This window comes from Macaca fascicularis, chromosome 11 (genome assembly GCF_037993035.2).
Source record: "Macaca fascicularis isolate 582-1 chromosome 11, T2T-MFA8v1.1".
NCBI classification, from domain to species: Eukaryota; Metazoa; Chordata; class Mammalia; order Primates; family Cercopithecidae; genus Macaca; species Macaca fascicularis.
The window spans coordinates 54852370-54871571 of NC_088385.1; the positions used below are offsets into that span (position 1 = coordinate 54852370).

Genomic DNA, 19202 nt, shown 5'->3' on the forward strand with positions numbered 1-19202 from the left:
AAGACTTTTCTTCCATCTCTTACTCAGCGGCCTGATACTCTAACGACAATCAAGGACTACTTTGGAGGAGTACAAAGTACTTCCCCCAACATCATCAATCAAACTGCTACAAACCAAAGCCCCTTTGCCTATATAAAAATTACTGTCTCCTCTGATATATCCACTTTTTCCACAAAATAAAGGTGTTAAAAACCAAACTGCTGGCCGGGTGCGGTGGCTCACGCCTGTAATCCCAGCACTTTGGGAGGCCGAGGAGGGCGGATACCTTGAGGTCAGGAGTTGGAGGCCAGCCTGGCCAACATGGTGAAAACTCATCTCTACTAAAAATACAACAATTAGCCAGGTGTGGTGGTGCGTGCCTGTAGTCCCAGCTACTCGGGAGGCTGAGACAGGAGAATTGCTTGAACCCAGCAAGCAGAGGTTGCAGTAAGCCAAGATCACGCCACTGCAACAGAGCAAGGCTCTGTCTCAAAAAAAAAAAAAAAAAAAAAAACCACAACCAAACTGCTTGGAACTAGGTTAATAAACATATCCTCAGCACATACGGTCTTGGCAGATTTCCAAGAGGAGGAGGCTACTAGGGATGGTAATAGTCACACCTATATATATTTATAATCTTATAACCATATTTTTTAAAATATTAAGCACTTCATCAACCACATAGCAATACTAGGGCTTCAATGTATTCATGAGGCTGGATGATGATAATAGGCATTCTTTGTGGTCACAATAATGAAAGTCACACAAAGGAAGGCTACTTAAAGTTTTCTTGGCATATGCGATCATGCCACTGCCCTCCAGCCTGGGCGACACAGCGAGACTCCGTCTCAAAAAAAAAGTTTTCTTGGCAGAGCTATAGACTAAGCAGAGTAATTATCTGATTACCTAGTATTGCCAGGAAGGATCCCTAAAGAATTTAAGCCTTAGATTTAGGCTTCAAATGTATTTCCAAATGCTCAACTTAAAAGACTTCTTTATCTAAAAATTCTTCAGGTTATTTTTTCCCCTTCTTTCTTCTTTAATAGAGTAGACTCCCTTTGGTTCCAGGTTAAGGGGGAAAAAATCTTATCAACCAATACATTAGCAACACTTTTTTGACATTTTAAAGTTGCTTCATAATTGTCATTACTAGCCTTTTTAAAATTATTACTAAGAAGAATGCCAACTTAAAAGCTTGGTGCCCAAAAGAATAATCCCACGTTAATTTCCTTGCATTTTGTTAAGATAGATGTGAAGAGAAAAGGAAGCTAGAAATTCAAAGAATTTTACCGATCATATCCAGAGAGGTTAAATGACTTGCCTGAAATCACACAGATAGGGCAAAAAAAGGACAAGAATCCATGTATCCTGACTCCAGGGCAAAGGCACATTTCAAACATTATACAACTTCAAATCCTTTAACACAACCTCAAAGATTCATACACACTGGCAATTTAAAAGTAATCCCTCACTAACCCTGGGGAATCCACACTGATTTATAATTTTAAATAATTAAAACCCCACATTTATATTTTAATACAAATATATCCAGCTTCTTCAGTGTGCTTACGGTACATTCTTTTAGCCACTTGCAGTTACATTGGGAGAAGGAATATTTCACCCCAAGATTCTCCATGAAAATGCTGGATCTGGAACCTTGATGCCACCAAATTCATGCAACTGTAAAAATGTTTTCTTTTTTAAGAAATGATTCTAATAATTCATTTCCTAGTATACACTGGTCATGTAATTTACTGAAAGAACATAAACCATTACAAATATTCAGATGAAGTCAGGTTAGTAGAGGAACACAAGGTAATGGGAAATCTGAAAGAACAAAAAAGATCACAGTCTTCACAACTGTGGTGAAACATTTATAACCTTACACATACGCAAAGAGGGGATTATAAAAGACAATGTTTAGTGCTGTAAGGAAGTCACTAGAAAATATGTATTGAGGCCGGGCGTGGTGGCTCACGTCTGTAATCCCAACACTTTGGGAGGCCGAGGAGGGCGGATCATGAGTTCAGCAGTTCGAGATGGGCCTGGCCAACATATTGAAACCCTGTCTCTACCAAAAATACAAAAATTAGCCAGGTGTGGTGGCAGGTGCCTATAATCCCAGCTACTCAGGAGGCTGAGGCAGGAGAATCGCTTGGGAGGCAGAGGTTGCAGTGAGCCGAGATCACGCCATTGCACTCCAGCCTGGGTGACAGAGCAAGACTCTGTCTAAAAAAAAAAAAAAAAAAAACTATATCTATATCTATATCTATATCTGTATCTCTATGTCTCTCTCTCTCTATATATATATATTTAGATCTATATATATCTATATAGGCCTTCTTTCTGGTCACAATAATGAAAGTCACACAAAGGAAGGCTGCTTAAAGTTTTCTTGGCATACGAGATCACGCCACTGCCCTCCAGCCTGGGCGACAGCACGAGACTACATCTCAAAATATATAGATAGATAGATATAATTTCACCTATATATATCTATATACAGACAGAGAGAGAGAGAAAGAGAGAGAGAGAGAGAGAAACACGCAATGTTAGCTTTATCCAGGACCAAGATGTGGTTAGAACAATTTATAAGAAGGGTGTGAAAGCAATCACGTGAAATCGCCCTTTTCCAAGTTCTGAAAAACAATTATGTGTACAATAGTGTGTATTATATCGTCATGTGTTTGAGGTTTCTTCCCCTCTATTTTTACATGTAATCTCTCCCAATCAGACTCTAACACCTTAAACACCTTAATACTCTAACGCCGTAAACCCTAAGTATTCAAATTCTTCCATACACATTCATTTACCGGGCACCAACTATGTGCATTAAGAAAGGGTCCCTGCCACTGGGCAGCTCACTGTCTAGTAGGGAAAGCCAGATCCATAAACAGGTACAGCAAGACAGTAGAGGTGGTACAACTGATAGAAGATGTAGAAGTTGGGAAGAAAAGGACAGAGGTCCAAAGCAATAGTCAAAAACTGCATTCCCTTAGGCAGAAGTAGTAGAACCTGTTTTTGTACCCATCCACTCCCTCTAGACAACTCATTAGATGAGTGATATGAAGACCATCTTTGCAGTTGGGATAATTAATTGAAGTCAGTTAAAAATGAAAAAGTCTTCCTAAAAGGGACTAGAGAGGAAAAATAAAGGGTGGTTGGGCGGGGGGAGATGTAAACTGGAAGTAAGTTAAGGGATCATGCTTAAAGAGATGCTTAAAGTTGCATTGTAACTGTAATTTCAAAGTCAGGGTAATCTGTATTTCAACATGAGTCCTTAACACAAATTATTTTTATGAAGAATAAAGATTTAGGAGATGATGTGATCTAATCCATCCAGAATAACCAGTTATAACAAAGACCGTCAGTCAAATAGTTGGTAGTAGATAAAAGGCTTTATATGAATATTACAAGAATCACCACCACTCCAAATATACTAAGTGTACCAAATATGAAGTAAAATGACTTTAACAAGGCTGACTTGAAAGTGATAAAGGAGCAAGTTATTGCCAACCAGATAGTGGAAATACTGCACAGGCACCGATAAACAGAAATCACCAAGCTCAAGGAAAGAGAAACGATCCAGAGATCACGTTAGGGTACACCAAGAAAGAGACGGTTCAAGGGAATTACCAGGAGGCGATGAGCCAGGTAAGCAAATTGTGGTAGTTAAGGGGATTTTCATAACCTGAGCAGGAGGGTCCAGACGTTTCTTTCTGGTGGTGGCACTAGCGATATCACATCTCAGGGAGATACCACAGAGTAAGAGAGTTGGAGAAATGTTTACGTGAGACGCAGAAGTAGTCGAGAAATATCACTGGGGTCTCAAGGAAGGCGGGAGATGAAGCCGGTACCACAGAAAGCCAAGCTTCCCGGTGAAAACAGCTCTCCCTAGAGAAGACCCTGCTCTGGCGGGAAAGCCCCGGAATCGCAACCGGCCTTTTCCCAAGTACCGCTGGGCGCTGGGATGGGGCCTGCTGTAACGGCAGGGAGACGGCCTCTCCGCGGCCCAGGAGAGAGAGACCAGAGGGAACGGCCTCAGGTAGCCTAACGGCCACCGGCGGCCACAGCACGGCCACCGGACAGCAGGGGGGAGGGGAGGTGGTCCCAGGGGGCGGGGCAGAGGAAAAGGCGCCGGCCCCACCGTGCTCCCCGCTTCCGCCCAGTCCAGCCCGGGCCGGCGCACCGGGTCCGACACAGTCTCCTGGAGCAGGATCCCTCCATCCTCACCCCTCCCCCAGCTTCCCGCCGCCACTCACCGAACCGGAACCGGCTGCCATGCGAAGGGGTTTCCGGCCGGGCGCGGAACGCAAAACCCGGGAACCGCCGCGAACCGGAACCGCCTTCACAGCACCGGAAGAGCCGCTAGGTGGCTGCAGAGGAGGGGTCTGGGGCAGGAGGTCAAAGAACAGAGTTAAGGACCAGTGGGACGCCTGCGCGGTGTGGCGAGGCCCGAGAAGCCAAGGGAGCGTTTAAGACTTGTTGTAATTTCTCAGTACCCTTTTCAGTCTGGGCGTTTTCGCTTTCTCGTACTCGGAATACTGTTAGTGTGCCCTTCGTCCTATGCTTTTCTGTGTTCCCTCAGCTCCTTTACTCACCGCCTTCTGGTTCCGCACGGCGTGTTTTGCTTGGGTTCCAGTTTCCATGGCAGCTTTTTGCTGTGGCCCTAAATCTGCGGAAACCTGTGGCTTCCCCCGACAGATGGGGACCTGAGATCTAAATCGATCTCAGGCTATCTCGTGTTTTATTGAGAATCACAGAACGTTAGTGCTCGTAGAGGTTATTGGAGATATTTTAGTGTTACCAGGATCAGAGAAGTGAAGGGATTTCCCAAGGATTTTAAGTGCACGGCCCATCTAAGACTAGGAAACAAGTTTCTTAACTTGCAGTCCTATACTCTGCACCACCTCATGCTTGATTGACCATTCAGCAAACAAAAAAAAAAAAGAAGAAGAAAGCATCTTGAGGATGGATTAGGCTAGACGCTGGCAAGATGTAGAAACTTCGAGAACTCTGGAGGAATTTGAAAGACAGGCAGAGCTGTGAGGAAAGCTTTTGGGAGCCCACTAGAGATCTGCTTTTCTGGGTAGAGATAGAGAAGGACCCAGGAATCACCTCTGACCTCTGAAGGGCTTTGTTGTTCCTGGGACACATTGATTAGCCTGGAATCTGACATACTTTTTAAAATAAAATAATGGGAAGAAATATGTTTGTTCATCCAGGCTGTTTGTCAAGCACTTCAGCTTGGCAGGCCTCTGGACCCAGGCCCTGTAGAAGTCTTAGAGAAATGCCCCCTTAGTAGGTCCTTTACACTCAGATCACAGCCACAGGCACAGTCTGAGCTCAGACTTGAAGAAGGGTAGTTTGTGGAGGCCCCCAGCCTTTCTGATACTCTCAGAAGCTTACTGAGTTCAGGGGATCCTGCCCTGTCAAATACATCAAAGTAGATTATTTGTGTTGCCTCATATGCTGATACTTTTATATTGTCAAGTCCTAAGGCCTAGTAGTAGTGAGCATAGCTGGTCTGTCAGTCATTGACATCTTATTCCAGAGCTCTGTTCATTTGGATTAAACTCTGTCTCTATTTCTAGGAGGGAGCCATGCATAAAGACGAGTTTCATCTGAAATTTTTCATGTGTGTGATTCAATCTCGCCAGTTAGTCAGGACTCCTCAGAGAACAGGTACCATTGTCTCCTGATCATACTCCAGTGACAGAGAATGAGTTCTCTCACAAGAAGTCTCAATACAGGATGTGAAGCTTTCTAGTATAAATACGGATTTTAGGGGTCAACTGACTAGTTTATCACATTCTCACTTTGATAAAATATTGATCTCTGAGTCATGTATTTTCCAGGTAAGATTTTTGACCTGGTTTGTTGTGATAGTCACCAGGCAGATAAGGAGGACTTGAGAGTTGAGGGGGGAACAAAATTTACCCCATGAGTTGTTCATTGATTTCTGTGTTGTTATGTGAATTACTTTGACCAGTCTGGGCTCATCTGTGGGAATCTTTATTGTCATTATAACTGACACTCCAAAACTATCAAGTAAATCAAGCCTTAAGGAAAAATGGCCTTCTCATCCACCCCACCTCAAAGTATCTAGTTATATGTTCTGCTTTTCCCCCATGTATGTCAAGGAAATGGAATCTTTTTGAGGTAAGAGAGTTGTTGAGAACAGTCATCGCTTCTCTAATTTTTCACTGGATTTTTGGAAAGAAAGCCCTGAACAGCTCAGAGTCATAGGAAAAATGAAAGGGAGTAAGAAACACTCCCTTCCCTGAATCCCACCTTGAGGGTGACCTAAAACTATTGTTTCTCAGCTGGGGAAGCTTCTACTTCCAGCATGCTCATACCAAAGCCACCAACAAAGACAGACACCTTGAAGAGTCTAGATACTTTGGATGATCCAGACACCGTGAGAAGCATACCTGTTTTCAAAACTGGTGAGGCATGTGGGTAAACAGCAAGAAATGTGCAAAGGAATATGGGAAAGTGAAAGTTGTATGCATAGTGTTATAAATCAGGGTAGAGCTACTGAAGTAAAGCTGAAATACAAGTTAAGACCCAAGGGGGAAAATCTGTGTGTGTGTGAAACAGAGAGAGAGAGAGAGAAAGAGAAAGAGGGATGGGGAGGGAAAGGAAAAAGGGAGAGAGTGGGGGATGGATCATCTGGGAAACTGTAGGGAAATGGACATTTCTCTCTATGAAGAATAACTTAATTTGATCAATATTAAATCAGTTGGCTCATAACTGTAAACTACTAATCTGGTTTATCCTATTGTCAGCATCCTTGATATATAAATATGTGAAACTTAAAAAAATCGACTAAAAGAGTTACTATTTTACAAAATGATTCCAAATATTGTAAAAAATTTTCATCTTAGGAAACCGTTTAATAATAGATTTCTCATGTATGTTTTAAATAATGTTCAATTCACAAGCAATTTATACGAAGCTTCAGAAACACATCTGTATGTTTCGTCTCAACTTAATTACATCTATATTGGAGTCAATTCACTGCAAATCTTTATCAAGTTCCCACTATTTGCCCAATAATATACTAGAAATGATAGGTTATAAAACATACGTATAAGACATATCCTTGCCATTGCCCCAGTAGCTTACAGTTTGGAAATACCTTAGCGATTATTTAGCTCAACTCTCTTATATTTTCAGAAGGAACTCAGGACTAAAAGGTTTTCCTCGGAAAGTTAATAATTTCATTAAAGTAACAACTCCTAGCACTTATGAAATATATATATCAGTATTTAGCCATATTTTTGGGCACTCACATTTGAAATCATTGGACTAGACTCTCTAGGAAATGAGAAAATGAACTAGACACTTTCCTTGTTTCCTATGATCTTATGATTAAGGAGGGGAGATAATATGGAACAATGTGTAAGTTAAGAACTTAATAACTTTGGTTCAAAATGTTGAATTGGTTCAAAATAAGAAGTCATAGATATATAGAGAAGGGAAGAACCAGCTGACTGCTCAGAGCCAGCTTTTCTTTTCCTTCCTTCCTCCCTTCCTTCCTTCCTTTCTTTTTCTTTTCTTTCCTTTTTTCTTTTCTTTTTTTTTCTTCGTTTTGCAACTGTTTGTGGTCTACATCCCTTTAATGAGACTTCCTTTGCCCCTGCATAGAAAGCAGCAAGAAATAAACCCAGCTGATAGCTTTTTCCTATTGTTTATTGACTTTGTACAGATTATTTCTTATTTGCCCTCATCTTTCCTGCTTTTTTGATTCTCCTTTTCCCTGATGTACCTAATACTCACCTCAGACTCCCTTTGCTCTGATGACTCATCTGGACCTGCTTCTGTGGTTTGAACTCAGCATTGTCTCATGGACAAAATTCTGATGTTCAACTTCTACCTTTAAACCCTGGGGTCTGTGCGGCTCAGGTAAGTGGCCACTCTTAACCCTTTCAGCTTTCCTACTGGAGAAGGAAATCCAGTATTTTCCCAGCACCAATAAGGTCTCCATTCCTCCTCTTCTGCCTGCCTCCCTGCTTCCTTCCTCATCCTTTCCTCTTCCCTTCCTTCCTCCCTCCTACTCTTCCTCCTTTGACTTCCAAGAGAATTTGTTGAGCACATACTATGTCAGGTACTGTACCTGGCACTGGGAATAAAGTAGTAAACAAAACAGGTACATTGTCTGCTCTCATGAAGTTTATAGTCTTATGGGACTAAGACAGTAATTACACAATCACACACATGGTTATATAACTAGAATGGTGCTAGTGCAATGAAAGAAAATAATACCATGTAATCAGAGGATAAAACAGGGGATGTAATATGGCCTGAGAAGTCAGAAAAATGTTTCTCAGGAAGGCCTGAGGGATGAGTATGCATTAGCTAGGTAAAGAGAGAAGAGCTTTCCAGAAAAGGGGACAATAGACTGTGAAATGGGAAAGAGTAGAATGGGCCAATGCGACCTGATGATGGGAGGAATAGCGGGAGAGTGAACTGTACAGATGGTGTAAGAGCCAGACTGTGCAGTGCCTTCTAGGTCTTGTTGACACTTCTGAGCTCTGGGAAATCACTGAAGAATGATAGGATCATGTTGCCTTTTAAAACATGTTTCTGGCTCCTGGGTGGGGGATGGATTGGAGAGGTACAAGGGTAGTTATCTGCTCTGATGAGATGAATGCCATTACCTTGCTCCATTTCTTACCTCTAGGCAATGCATCACTCTAGGGCACCAGTGAAATGGTGAGGAACTCATGTCATCAAACAGCAGAGATGAGCACAGAGCTACTGGTACCCAAACATAAAAAAACCCTCGCCTGATGTCTTTCTGCTTCTGCCAGCCCAAGAAATTCACAGGGACTCCCTCCAGGGTGTTCTGCTCCTTGTTCTAAGTGCAGTTGTACATGGAGATTCTGTGCTCTAGTCCTTAAGAAAAATGGAATATATTTCTTTCTTGTCTCATACCTGGCAGGGAAGCAGCTGTTGTTTTTTCCAACATCTTGCCTATCAGTATAAGCAGCTCTGCCTGTACTATAATGAGGCAGGCTGTGTGTGTGTGTGGCCCGTAGAGGATCAGCTCCTGACATAAGAAAGCCACTTGATCCTGCACTGGGGCGTAGCAAGGGTGTGAGTCACCTAGGCTGTACCCTTTACCCCTATGTCCTGACCCCTAGGCTTTGTAAAGAAAGGTAGTTAGCATTTCAAGATAGGTAAGATAGGTAAGAGTGTGGGACAACTACCTCCAGGACAAAAGCTCAGGGGTAGCAGGCATCTTTGTGGTACAGACTCTGATCCAGCAGATCCAGCTGCCCACTAGACAGAAAGCCTCTCCTGTATATAAAGACTTCGATGATGGGCAACCTGCCTAGGTAACTAGTGACTCTCAAGACTACTTTTAGTGACCTGAAAATGGGGAAGCATTCCAAAGGAGTGGTGCTTCACCCATTTGCTTCTTGTGTCACAGCTTCTCCCTGGAAGATAAGACCTTACTATCATATTCTTCACTTCATCTAGGCCATCTATCATCAGCATTGCCCATGCCCCCTGCTGCCCTTCTGATTCTCTGTACCTGGGTATTCTGTACACTCACACCTAGGTGAATTATGCAGACAAGGATGCAGTTACCCCAACGTTGTGAGTGCAACTGAAATGTAGAGATTACAATTGCTGTCCATGATCCAAGTTCCCTTCAAGCAGGTGTATTTGCTTTCTGCATCAGAGGCAAGATTCTCTCTATACATGCTATGTTGTAGCAATCCAAGAAGCTGGACCCTTGCTGAAGGAAAATCAATGGGAGTTCTGCCTCTATCAAGATTGCCTTAATCTCAACATAGTCACCATTCGTCATTGACCTCCTGACCCCAGACTTCCAGAATCAGTTCCACAGAACTTGAGTCTTCTCCTGGAGCTAAAATTTTCAGGGCTCTTACATTGCCAACTGAATTGGGAAAGTCATTGAGTGGGAAATACCACCTTACGAATGCTCTTCTTTCAGTCAAGTATGCAAGGATATCAATAGATCTATGGAACACTTCTTTCATCTTCTATCATTTTGTATATATACACTTGGACCACCCTTCTCTGGGTGGTTCCATGTTAAACTACCTCTCAGTTATCCAGGGACGTGTTTTTACAGGCCTAGAGGTATATTCCATGGACTATGTACTTGCTAAACAGCTAAGGCTTCCACGTTGTGTTTGATTAGGGGTTAGCAGATCTGAAGAGGAAGACTCCCAGGATTGTGTTATACAATAATTATTTGTCTTCTCTGCTCTGATATCCCCAAAAGCTTACTTTTTTAAGGAAAGAAAAAGTTTATCTGGCTCAAGATTGAGGCTACATTCCTCTGCTGAAGTTTGTTTACCTCTGCCATAATCAAATCTTGAAAGTGGTAGCTTTAGTTTATAATGGGAATCATCTTGTCTCCTGTGACCTCTTCCCTGAACTGTCTCTCTCAGTAAGTTGATTGTAGTTGGTGTAAGTGACCCCACAAGAGCCATCCAGATCTTTGAGGCTGACAGATTCATTCTTCAAGTGATGGTGTTCTTGGACCTCCACAGCTTAGAACAATTCTTATCAAACTTTGACTTGTGTCAGACTCACCCTGATAGCTTGTTAAAACACGTTGCTGTATACCACCCCCAGAGTTTCTGATTCAGTAGATCCCAAGTAGGGCCCAATAATGTGCATTTCTAACCAGTTCCCAGATGATACTGATTCCACTAGTGTCAACTGAGAACCATTGTCTTAAACCAACTAGGGTACCTGAAGAAACTCAGCCTGTCCCTGCTAGGTGAGGTGGAATAGCCAAACAAGTGCCCTGTGTCAGGAACCTCAGTATTAGTGACTTGTGGAGTCTGCTTTGTCTCCAGGGATCATCCTATCCCAGGAGCTAAAGATGACTCTCCAGACAATGGTTTCATGCCTGTGCCCAGGGTCTCTCATCATGGAGCCACATTCTAGTGGGGAAAAGCAGATAACAAGCAGTATATTCGTCAGGTAATGACTAGATAAGCTCCATGGGTTGTGTAGTGGTGAGAGGGCCAGATATATAATTGTTTCAACCCAGAGAGAGACCTATACCTAATTGCTGCAAGTGTTTCACAACATCAACCTGCCGAATCATTATTGCCCATGTGTAATTCTGATTCCAGTCCAAAGGAATCTTAGTGGTTCTTAACTTTTCCCTGTCTCAGATCTCTGCCTTTGCTATTGTCTCTATTTGAAAGCAGTTCCCCTATATCGTACTTAGCATGGTTTTCTCCCTTGTTTATTTAGACCTCTTTTTAAATATCATCTCCTCAGCGAGGTTTTTCTAGTTCACCCTACTTAAATAGCATGCATGTCACTCTCCTTCTCTGCCCTGCTTTATTTTTCCTCATAGCATTTATCACCACTTGACTAATTTGTTTATTATATGCTTTGCTCACTAGCATGTAAGCTCCATGAAGACAGAGGTATTTGTTTTGTTTCATTTTGTTTTTCCAATTCGGGATCCCCTTGAGCCTAGAACAGTGCCTAACATGTACTAGGTTTACAGTATTTGTTGAATGGATACATGAAACCTGTTATATGCTGTTTGCTTTTCTCTTGGGTTACAGTCACACCTGCATGACTGCCATACCTACTTCTCATTCCCAAATGTCCTGGTACACCATCAGTAGCAGCATCTTCTTCATTTTTTCATCACAGTGGTCTTAACATAGATCTGTACTCATTTAATAGCCATGATACTATCCTCATGGTGGTGAATGTATTCATGTATATGGCATACAGCATCCTCTTACTGCCCCCCACCCCGTGTCAGCCTCTGGTAATCATTGTCAAAGAGATCTTCTATCTACATGAACTACTCAACTGCCTGGCAGTAATGTTTGGTTTTATCCTGGTTTGGAAGGCATTGCCCAAAGCTCTGCATGTCTTCATTTACCTATCCATGACATACAGGGTTAATGGTCAGACAGAGGATATGTATTAGGTATTTTAGAATACCACTGCAGCTCTACTCAAGGGTACTACCTAACTAGCTGCTGGAGAATTTTCTTTTTCTTGCTTTCTTTCTTTTTCTTTTCTTTTCTTTCTTTCTTTTTTTTTTTTTTTGAGAGGGAGTCTTGCTCTGTCACCCAGACTGGAGTGTGCAGTGGCACCGTCTCGGCTCACTGCAACCTCCGCCTCAGGGACTCAAGCAATTCTCCTGCCTCAGCCTCCTGGGTAGCTGGGACTACAGGCACATGCCACTACACCCGGCTAATTTTTTGTATTTTTAGTAGAGACGGGGTTTCACCGTATTAGCCAGGATGGTCTCGATTTCTTGACCTCATGATCCGCCCACCTCGGTCTCCTAAAGTGCTGGGATTACAGGTGTGAGCCACTGCACCCAGCTGAGAATTTTCTTTAAACATCTCATACTTATCTCCCCCAGAATTCCTTCTTTCATAATAATTATAATTTTTGACCCTACTATGTGACTGGACTTCACTAACACGCCAATGGCTGGCTGATACTTGGAGAGCTCTAAGAAGCTTGAGGACCTTCTTAATGTCTTCCTTTGCACTGAGGATCAGCATAAAGCAATTGCTGAAAGGCATATTCTTCATGCTGATCCTCATACGAGATTATCATTTGGCTCTCCTCTGTCCACATCAGCTTTATCTCAAATGCTGAAAATAGGAAAACCACCAGCAGATAATTGAAGGTAGAGGGAATGATGGGCTTTAATCTCATGGTCTTCTGGCTCCAACTGACCTCCCTCTTAAGCATTCAATCCTTTTTTTTTTTCTTTCGCTTCCTCCCAGGTCCAGCTACCCTAAATTCTGAATTGTAGCTACCAGCCTCAGCAGCTGAAGAAAGCTGGGTGTATTCTAGACAAAGTTCTAGATTTCCAGCAGTATCATGGCAAATTCCTATAGTTTAATCATTGGAATAGACATAAGCCCTCTTGAGAGGCCTATCAGAGGGCCCCAGGTTGTTTTCCAGCACAAACCCAGGACATTTCAGCTTTCTGCTCTGGAGGAAGGGTCCAAGGTGTTATTTTCCAGCCCCCTTATACCATAATAGCAATGAAAATAATCTTGGAATGAGTGAAAATCTAGCTACTGGCTTAGTTTGGTTGCCTCAAGAGTTTGTTGGTGCCATCTCTTATTTGACTATGTAACTTGCTTCTTTGCTCTTGTTGTCCATGGTCCTCTAACATTGCTGAGCTGTGCACTTTACTCCCAACACTTTCCGTAGTCACCCTAGCTTGTATGATAATGCTTAGAGCTCTTCCTCAGCCCACTCTTCCTTAGTCACCGCACTGTGTTCATCTGTAGGCTTCATGCACCAACACTCTGTCCTAATGTATGCTTCTCAGCCTCACTCCCACTCCTTGGAATGTCAATTGGACAGATACCATATTTTCTAGAACTGCTTAGATCTCAGACATTTTCTTCCAACATCTATCCATCATAGAATTATGAATCCAATTTTTATTAATAAGGCAAGTCAACAATAGCTAGCTAAAGTGTTGAGTCCAATTTGTTAAAGTTCTTGGGAAGCTATATTTGAAATTTAAAAGTTGTTTGATGGATAGAATATTAGGAAAAAAGGGAAATGCATGGTCTTGGAGTTTAGGATTAAAGGAAAGAAAATCCATTTTTAAGGAACTATTCCTGTTTCATCATATCATTCATCTCTAATGCTGGAAAACATATCCACTGGTATCTTTCCCATAAACAGTACTGAGTAAACACTGACAAATTCCCACTATCCAGGTACCACTTATTTTTACTCCTTCTGCTTTAATATATTCATGTCATTAAAATATGATACATTATTAATGTTAATGGGGTTATTGTTTTTTTTCAATTATATTCCCCGTCCAATGACATGTAAACTTCCTACGAACATTTGATAATCCCTCTAGATTATAAACTCCCTGGGAGCTTATTATATAGCTTAGTAGCTGGCACAGTGGCTGGCACATGAGTCCTCAATAAGTATTTGTTAAATGTATGAATGAATTAATAACAAATAGGAGTTTCTCAAGATTCTTGTCAGGAAGAAATTTACAGCCATTTCTTAATATGAAGTGTTTCTTCCATCAGCTACTCTATTTTGTGTTGGTTTTTACTAGTTTAACTCAACAACATCTTCAGTTTGTGGATTGCCTTGAGATGACCATAGGCAAGACGTAAGTGCTTCTGAGAAAATTCTCCTTCACTAGGACCCCAACCCCTAACTTACCTGAATGTTGCCTAGGTGTCCTTTGAGATGATGATTTCTTTCTTTTTTTTTTTTAATTTTGTGTGTGTGTGGGTCTGTGTATTTTTATTATACTTTAAGTTCTAGGGTACATGTGTACAACGTGCAGGTTTGTTACATATGTATACTTGTGCCATGTTGGTGTGCTGCACCCATCAACTCGTCATTTACATCAGGTATAACTCCCAATGCCATCCCTCCCCCGCCCTCCCTATAATAGGCCCTGGTGTGTGATGTTCCCCTTCCAGAGTCCAAGTGATCTCATTGATCAATTCCTACCTATGAGTGAGAACATGCGGCATTTGGTTTTCTGTTCTTGCCATAGTTTGCTGAGAATGATGGTTTCCAGTTGCATCCATGTCCCTACAAAGGACACGAACTCATCCTTTTTTATGGCTGCATAGTATCCCATGGTGTATATGTGCCGCATTTTCTTAATCCAGTCTGTCACTGATGGACATTTGGGTTGATTCCAAGTCTTTGCTATTGTGAATAGTGCCGCAATAAACATATGTGTGCATGTGTCTTTATAGCAGCATGATTTATAATCCTTTGGGTATATACCCAGTAATGGGATGGCTGGGTCATATGGTATTTCTAGTTCTAGATCCTTGAGGAATCGCCATACTGTTTTCCACAATGGTTGAACCACTTTACAGTCCCACCAACAGTGTAAAAGTGTTCCTATTTCTCCACATCCTCTCCAGCACCTGTTGTTTCCTGACTTTTTAATGATTGCCATTCTAACTGGTGTGAGATGGTATCTCATTGGGGTTTTGATTTGCATTTCTCTGATGGCCAGTGATGACGAGCATTTTTTCATGTATCTGTTGGCTGTATGCATGTCTTCTTTTGAGAACTGTCTGTTCATATCCTTTGCCCACTTTTTGATGGGGTTGGTTGTTTTTTTCTCATAAATTTGTTTGAGTTCTTTGTAGGTTCTGGATATTAGCCCTTTGTCAGATGAGTAGATTGCAAAAATTTTCTCCCATTCTGTAGGTTGCCTGTTCACTATGATGGTAGTTTCTTTTGCTGTGCAGAAGCTCTTTAGTTTCATTAGATCCCATTTGTCAATTTTGGCTTTTGTTGCCATTGCTTTTGGTGTTTTAGACATGAAGTCCTTCCCATGCCTATGTCCTGAATGGTATTACCTAGGTTTTCTTCTAGGGTTTTTATGGTTTTAGGTCTAACATTTAAGTCTCTAATCCATCTTGAATTAATTTTCATATAAGGAGTAAGGAAAGGATCCAGTTTCAGCTTTCTACTTATGGCTAGCCAATTTTCCCAGCACCATTTATTAAATAGGGAATCCTTTCCCCATTTCTTGTTTTTGTCAGATTTGTCAAAGATCAGATGGCTGTAGATGTATGGTATTATTTCTGAGGGATCTGTTCTGTTTCATTGGTCTATATCTCTGTCTTGGTACCAGTACCATGCTGTTTTGGTTACCGTAGAAGTCAGGTAGCGTGATGCCTCCAGCTTTGTTCTTTTGACTTAGGATTGTCTTGGCAATGTGGGCTCTTTTTTAGTTCCATATGAACTTTAAAGCAGTTTTTTCCAATTCTGTGAAGAAAGTCATTGGTAGCTTGATGGGAATGGCATTGAATCTATAAATTACCTTGGGCAGTATGGCCATTTTCACGATATTGATTCTCCCTATCCATGAGCATGATATGTTCTTCCATTTGTTTGTGTCCTCTTTTTCTTAATTTGTGCTCATTTAGTTTCTCAGGAACTCCTGGGGATGATTGAGCCTTTGACAAAGATTTTTTGCTTGGCAAGACTTTAGTCAGATTCCTGAACCTTCTCCTAGACCTATCCATGCACTTTCTTGTAAAATCCAGTTTTAGCAAAGAACCCTGCTAAGTCAGTTTATCAAGAACCCCCCCCCCCAAACTCAATATATGGTCATCCTCAATATCTGATCAAGTTTCTCTCCCTCCACCACCCGCCAGGGGATGCCTTATTACCCTGGTCTGTCTTCGGCAAGAATCCTGTTAGCTTGGTTTAGCCAGAATCCTCCTTTCCCCTGATGTTTCCTCTTAGTAATTTCTGACCCTGACCCTGCCATAAATTCCCACTTGCCCATGCTGTAATTGGAGTTGAACCCAATCTGTCTTCTCCACTGCAAAATCCCATTGGTGTGGTCCCTATACCTATCACGATGGTCCTGAATAAAGTCTTTCTTACAGTGATTTTTTTTTTTTTTTTGGCGGGGGGAGTGGGGATGGTGTCTCACTCTGTCACCCAGGCTGGAGTGCAATGGCACTGCAGTCTCCTCCTCCTGTGTTCAAGCGATTCTCCTACCTCAGCCTCCCAAGTAGCTGGTACTACAGGCACGCATCACCATGCCTGACTCATTTTTGTATTTTTAGTAGATGTGGGATTTCACCATGTTGGCCAGGCTGGTCTGAAACTGCTGACCTCAGGTGATCTGCCCACCTTGGCCTCCCAAAGTGCTAGGATTACAGGTGTGAGCCACTGCACCCAGCCCCTTACAGTGATTTAGCAAGTATCATCGAATAATTTTTTTAAACACCCTGAACAGAAAAAGGGATCTAAAAGATTAAATGTCGGCCGGGCGCGGTGGCTCAAGCCTGCAATCCCAGCACTTTGGGAGGCCGAGACGGGCGGAATACGAGGTCAGGAGATCGAGACCATCCTGGCTAACACGGTGAAACCCCTTCTCTACTAAAAAATACAAAAAACTAGCCGGGCAAGGTGACAGGCGCCTGTAGTCCCAGCTACTCGGGAGGCTGAGGCAGGAGAATGGCATAAACCCGGCAGGCGGAGCTTGCAGTGAGCCGAGATCCGGCCACTGCACCACTCCAGCCTACGCGACAGAGCGAGACTCCATCTCAAAAAAAAAAAAAAAAAAAAAAAAAGATTAAATGTCTCGGGATAAGGCTGTGAGTAAATGAGTGACATTTCCTTGCCTTCACCTAATTAAGATAGACTTATTAGTGCAATAATTCATTAAGAATACTTTTTTCTTTTTTTGAGACAGGGCCTTGCTTTGTTACCCAGGCTGGAGTACAGTGTGGTCCGATCACAGCTCACTGCAGCCTTGACCTCCTGGGCTCCAGTGGTCCTCCCACTACAGGTGCGCGCCACCATGTCCAGCCAAATTGTTTATTCATTTATTTTTGTAGAGACAGAGTCTCACTATGTTGCCCCATAAACCAACATAGACTGTGTTGGTCTCAAACTCCTGGGCTCAAGCAACCTCCCACCTTCATCTACCAAAGTGCTGGGATTACAGGCTTGAACCATGGTGCCCAGCCCATTAAAAGCACTTTTAATGGTGACATAGGAGTTGGTAGTGGGTAAAGAGAGAAAGGAATGCATTGCCTCTCAAATTTCAGCCTGTAGTAAAAGTTTATCCATCGAACATTGACAAGTGTCAGACTTTTAGTCTCTTTTTCCTATGAGTTAATCTTTCCTAGATCTGGATGAGGCAGATAATGGGGCCTAAGAGAAAGCCTGTTTGCATCCACTATTTACTTCATTCATGTAGATTTTGTCTACAAATGCAAATCTCCCCACAAAGGACAGCTTTACAGAACCCTTCCTGTGTCGCAGCCTCTGAATAGCTATCTTAAAATATGCCAAAGTGTATTTTACAATAGCATATTTTAGTTTCCTACAGGAACTTTTCAGGCTTTTTCTTTCTAAATGTTTTTTAATGTCTTCATTGAGATATAATCCAATATCATAAAACTCACCTATTTATGCAATTCTGGCTGGGCACAGTGGCTCTTTCTGGTAATCCCAGCACTTTGAGAGGCCAAGGCAGGCAGATCACTTGAGGTCAAGAGTTCTAGTCCAGCCTGGCCAATATGGTGAAACCCCGTCTCTACTAAAAATATAAAAAGTAGCCGGGCATGGTGATGCACGCCTGTAATCCCAGCTACTTGGGAGGCTGAAGCAGGAGAATCGTTTAAACCCAGGAGGCAGTGGTTGCAGTGAGCCAAGATTGCACCATTGCACTCCAGCCGGGGTGACTGAGCTAGACTCTATCTCAAAAATAAATAAATAAATAAATAAATAAATAAATAAATAAAGTGTACAATTCAATGGTTTTCACTATATTCATACAGTTTGCAACCACTGTAAGTTTAGCACATTTTCATCAACCCCAGAAGAAACCCTGTACCCATTAGCAGTCATTCCCCAATTTCCCTCAGTCCCAGGCAACTGCTATCTACTTTCTCTTTCTGCAGAGTTGCCTATTCTGGACATTTTGTATAAATGGAACCATATGATATGTGGTCTTTTGTGAATGGCTTATTCTACGTAGCATAATGTTTTTATGTTTTATAAACCAAAAATAAAAGTCTAAGCTCCCTGACCATCTGAATAGACCCCTCCTCTCAGCCAAAGGCATTTCAAAGTTAACCTAAAAAACTAGTTCAGGTCATCAGGGGAAGGGGGAGCTGGACATGCCTCCTCCTTTCCTCCTTTTGGAATTATTGATAGAACAGACCCTTCAAGTCTGATAAGAAACATTTACAATTGGTCGGGCGTGGTGGCTCATGCCTGTAATCCCAGCACTTTGGGAGGCCAAGGCAGGCAGATCACCTGAGGTCAGGAGTTTGAAACCAGCCTGACCAACATGGAGAAACCCCATCTCTACTAAAAATACAAAATTTGCCAGGCATGGTGGTGCGTGCCTGTAATCCCAGCTATTCGGGAGGCTCAGTCAGGAGAATCACTTGAACCCGGGAGGCGGAGGTTGTGGTGAGCATGTTATGCCCAGACCGTTTATTCCCCGAAGAAGACCACCAGAGTCCAGAGTCAAAGCTAAGCAGCAAGGATCTTTATTACAGGTTCGAACCTGGAGCTCTCACTTGCTCGTGAAACGAGACGGGCAGGAGAGCTCCCCTACTGAGCTCCGAACAATGTTATATAGTCTAAGGAAAGTAGGCATAGAATCATTATACAAATTAGAGGTATGATTGGCTGGAGTTTGAACAAAGCGATTTGGCAAATTATGATTGGTT

The 19202-nt window shown here is 42.3% G+C and overlaps 2 protein-coding genes across 10 annotated transcripts in view; one reads left to right on the forward strand and one right to left on the reverse strand.

Moving 5' to 3' along the window:
- The window catches only part of SENP1 (SUMO specific peptidase 1), a 60433-nt gene extending 56099 nt beyond the window's left edge, over nucleotides 1-4334 (reverse strand). For 2 of the 7 annotated variants that reach the window (XM_005570702.5, XM_015430852.4), the window contains exon 1: nucleotides 4242-4334. Coding sequence is in view for 2 of the 7 variants with exons in the window: in XM_045365138.3 (XP_045221073.1) it covers nucleotides 3616-3667 (52 nt within the window). In the remaining 5 variants the exon portion in view is untranslated. The other 5 variants (XM_045365138.3, XM_005570703.5, XM_015430849.4 and 2 more) reach the window with 4 other exon arrangements.
- PFKM (phosphofructokinase, muscle) overlaps nucleotides 3502-19202 on the forward strand; it is a 54327-nt gene continuing 38626 nt past the window's right edge. The window contains exons 1-3 of one of the 3 annotated variants that reach the window (XM_045365134.2): nucleotides 3502-3633; nucleotides 5574-5664; nucleotides 6306-6428. In XM_045365134.2, coding sequence (XP_045221069.1) covers nucleotides 3625-3633; nucleotides 5574-5664; nucleotides 6306-6428 — 223 coding nt within the window. In that variant the 5' untranslated portion in view covers nucleotides 3502-3624. Of the gene's footprint in view, nucleotides 3634-3693; nucleotides 4025-5573; nucleotides 5665-6305; nucleotides 6429-19202 lie in introns of those variants that run through there. The other 2 variants (XM_045365133.2, XM_045365137.2) reach the window with 2 other exon arrangements.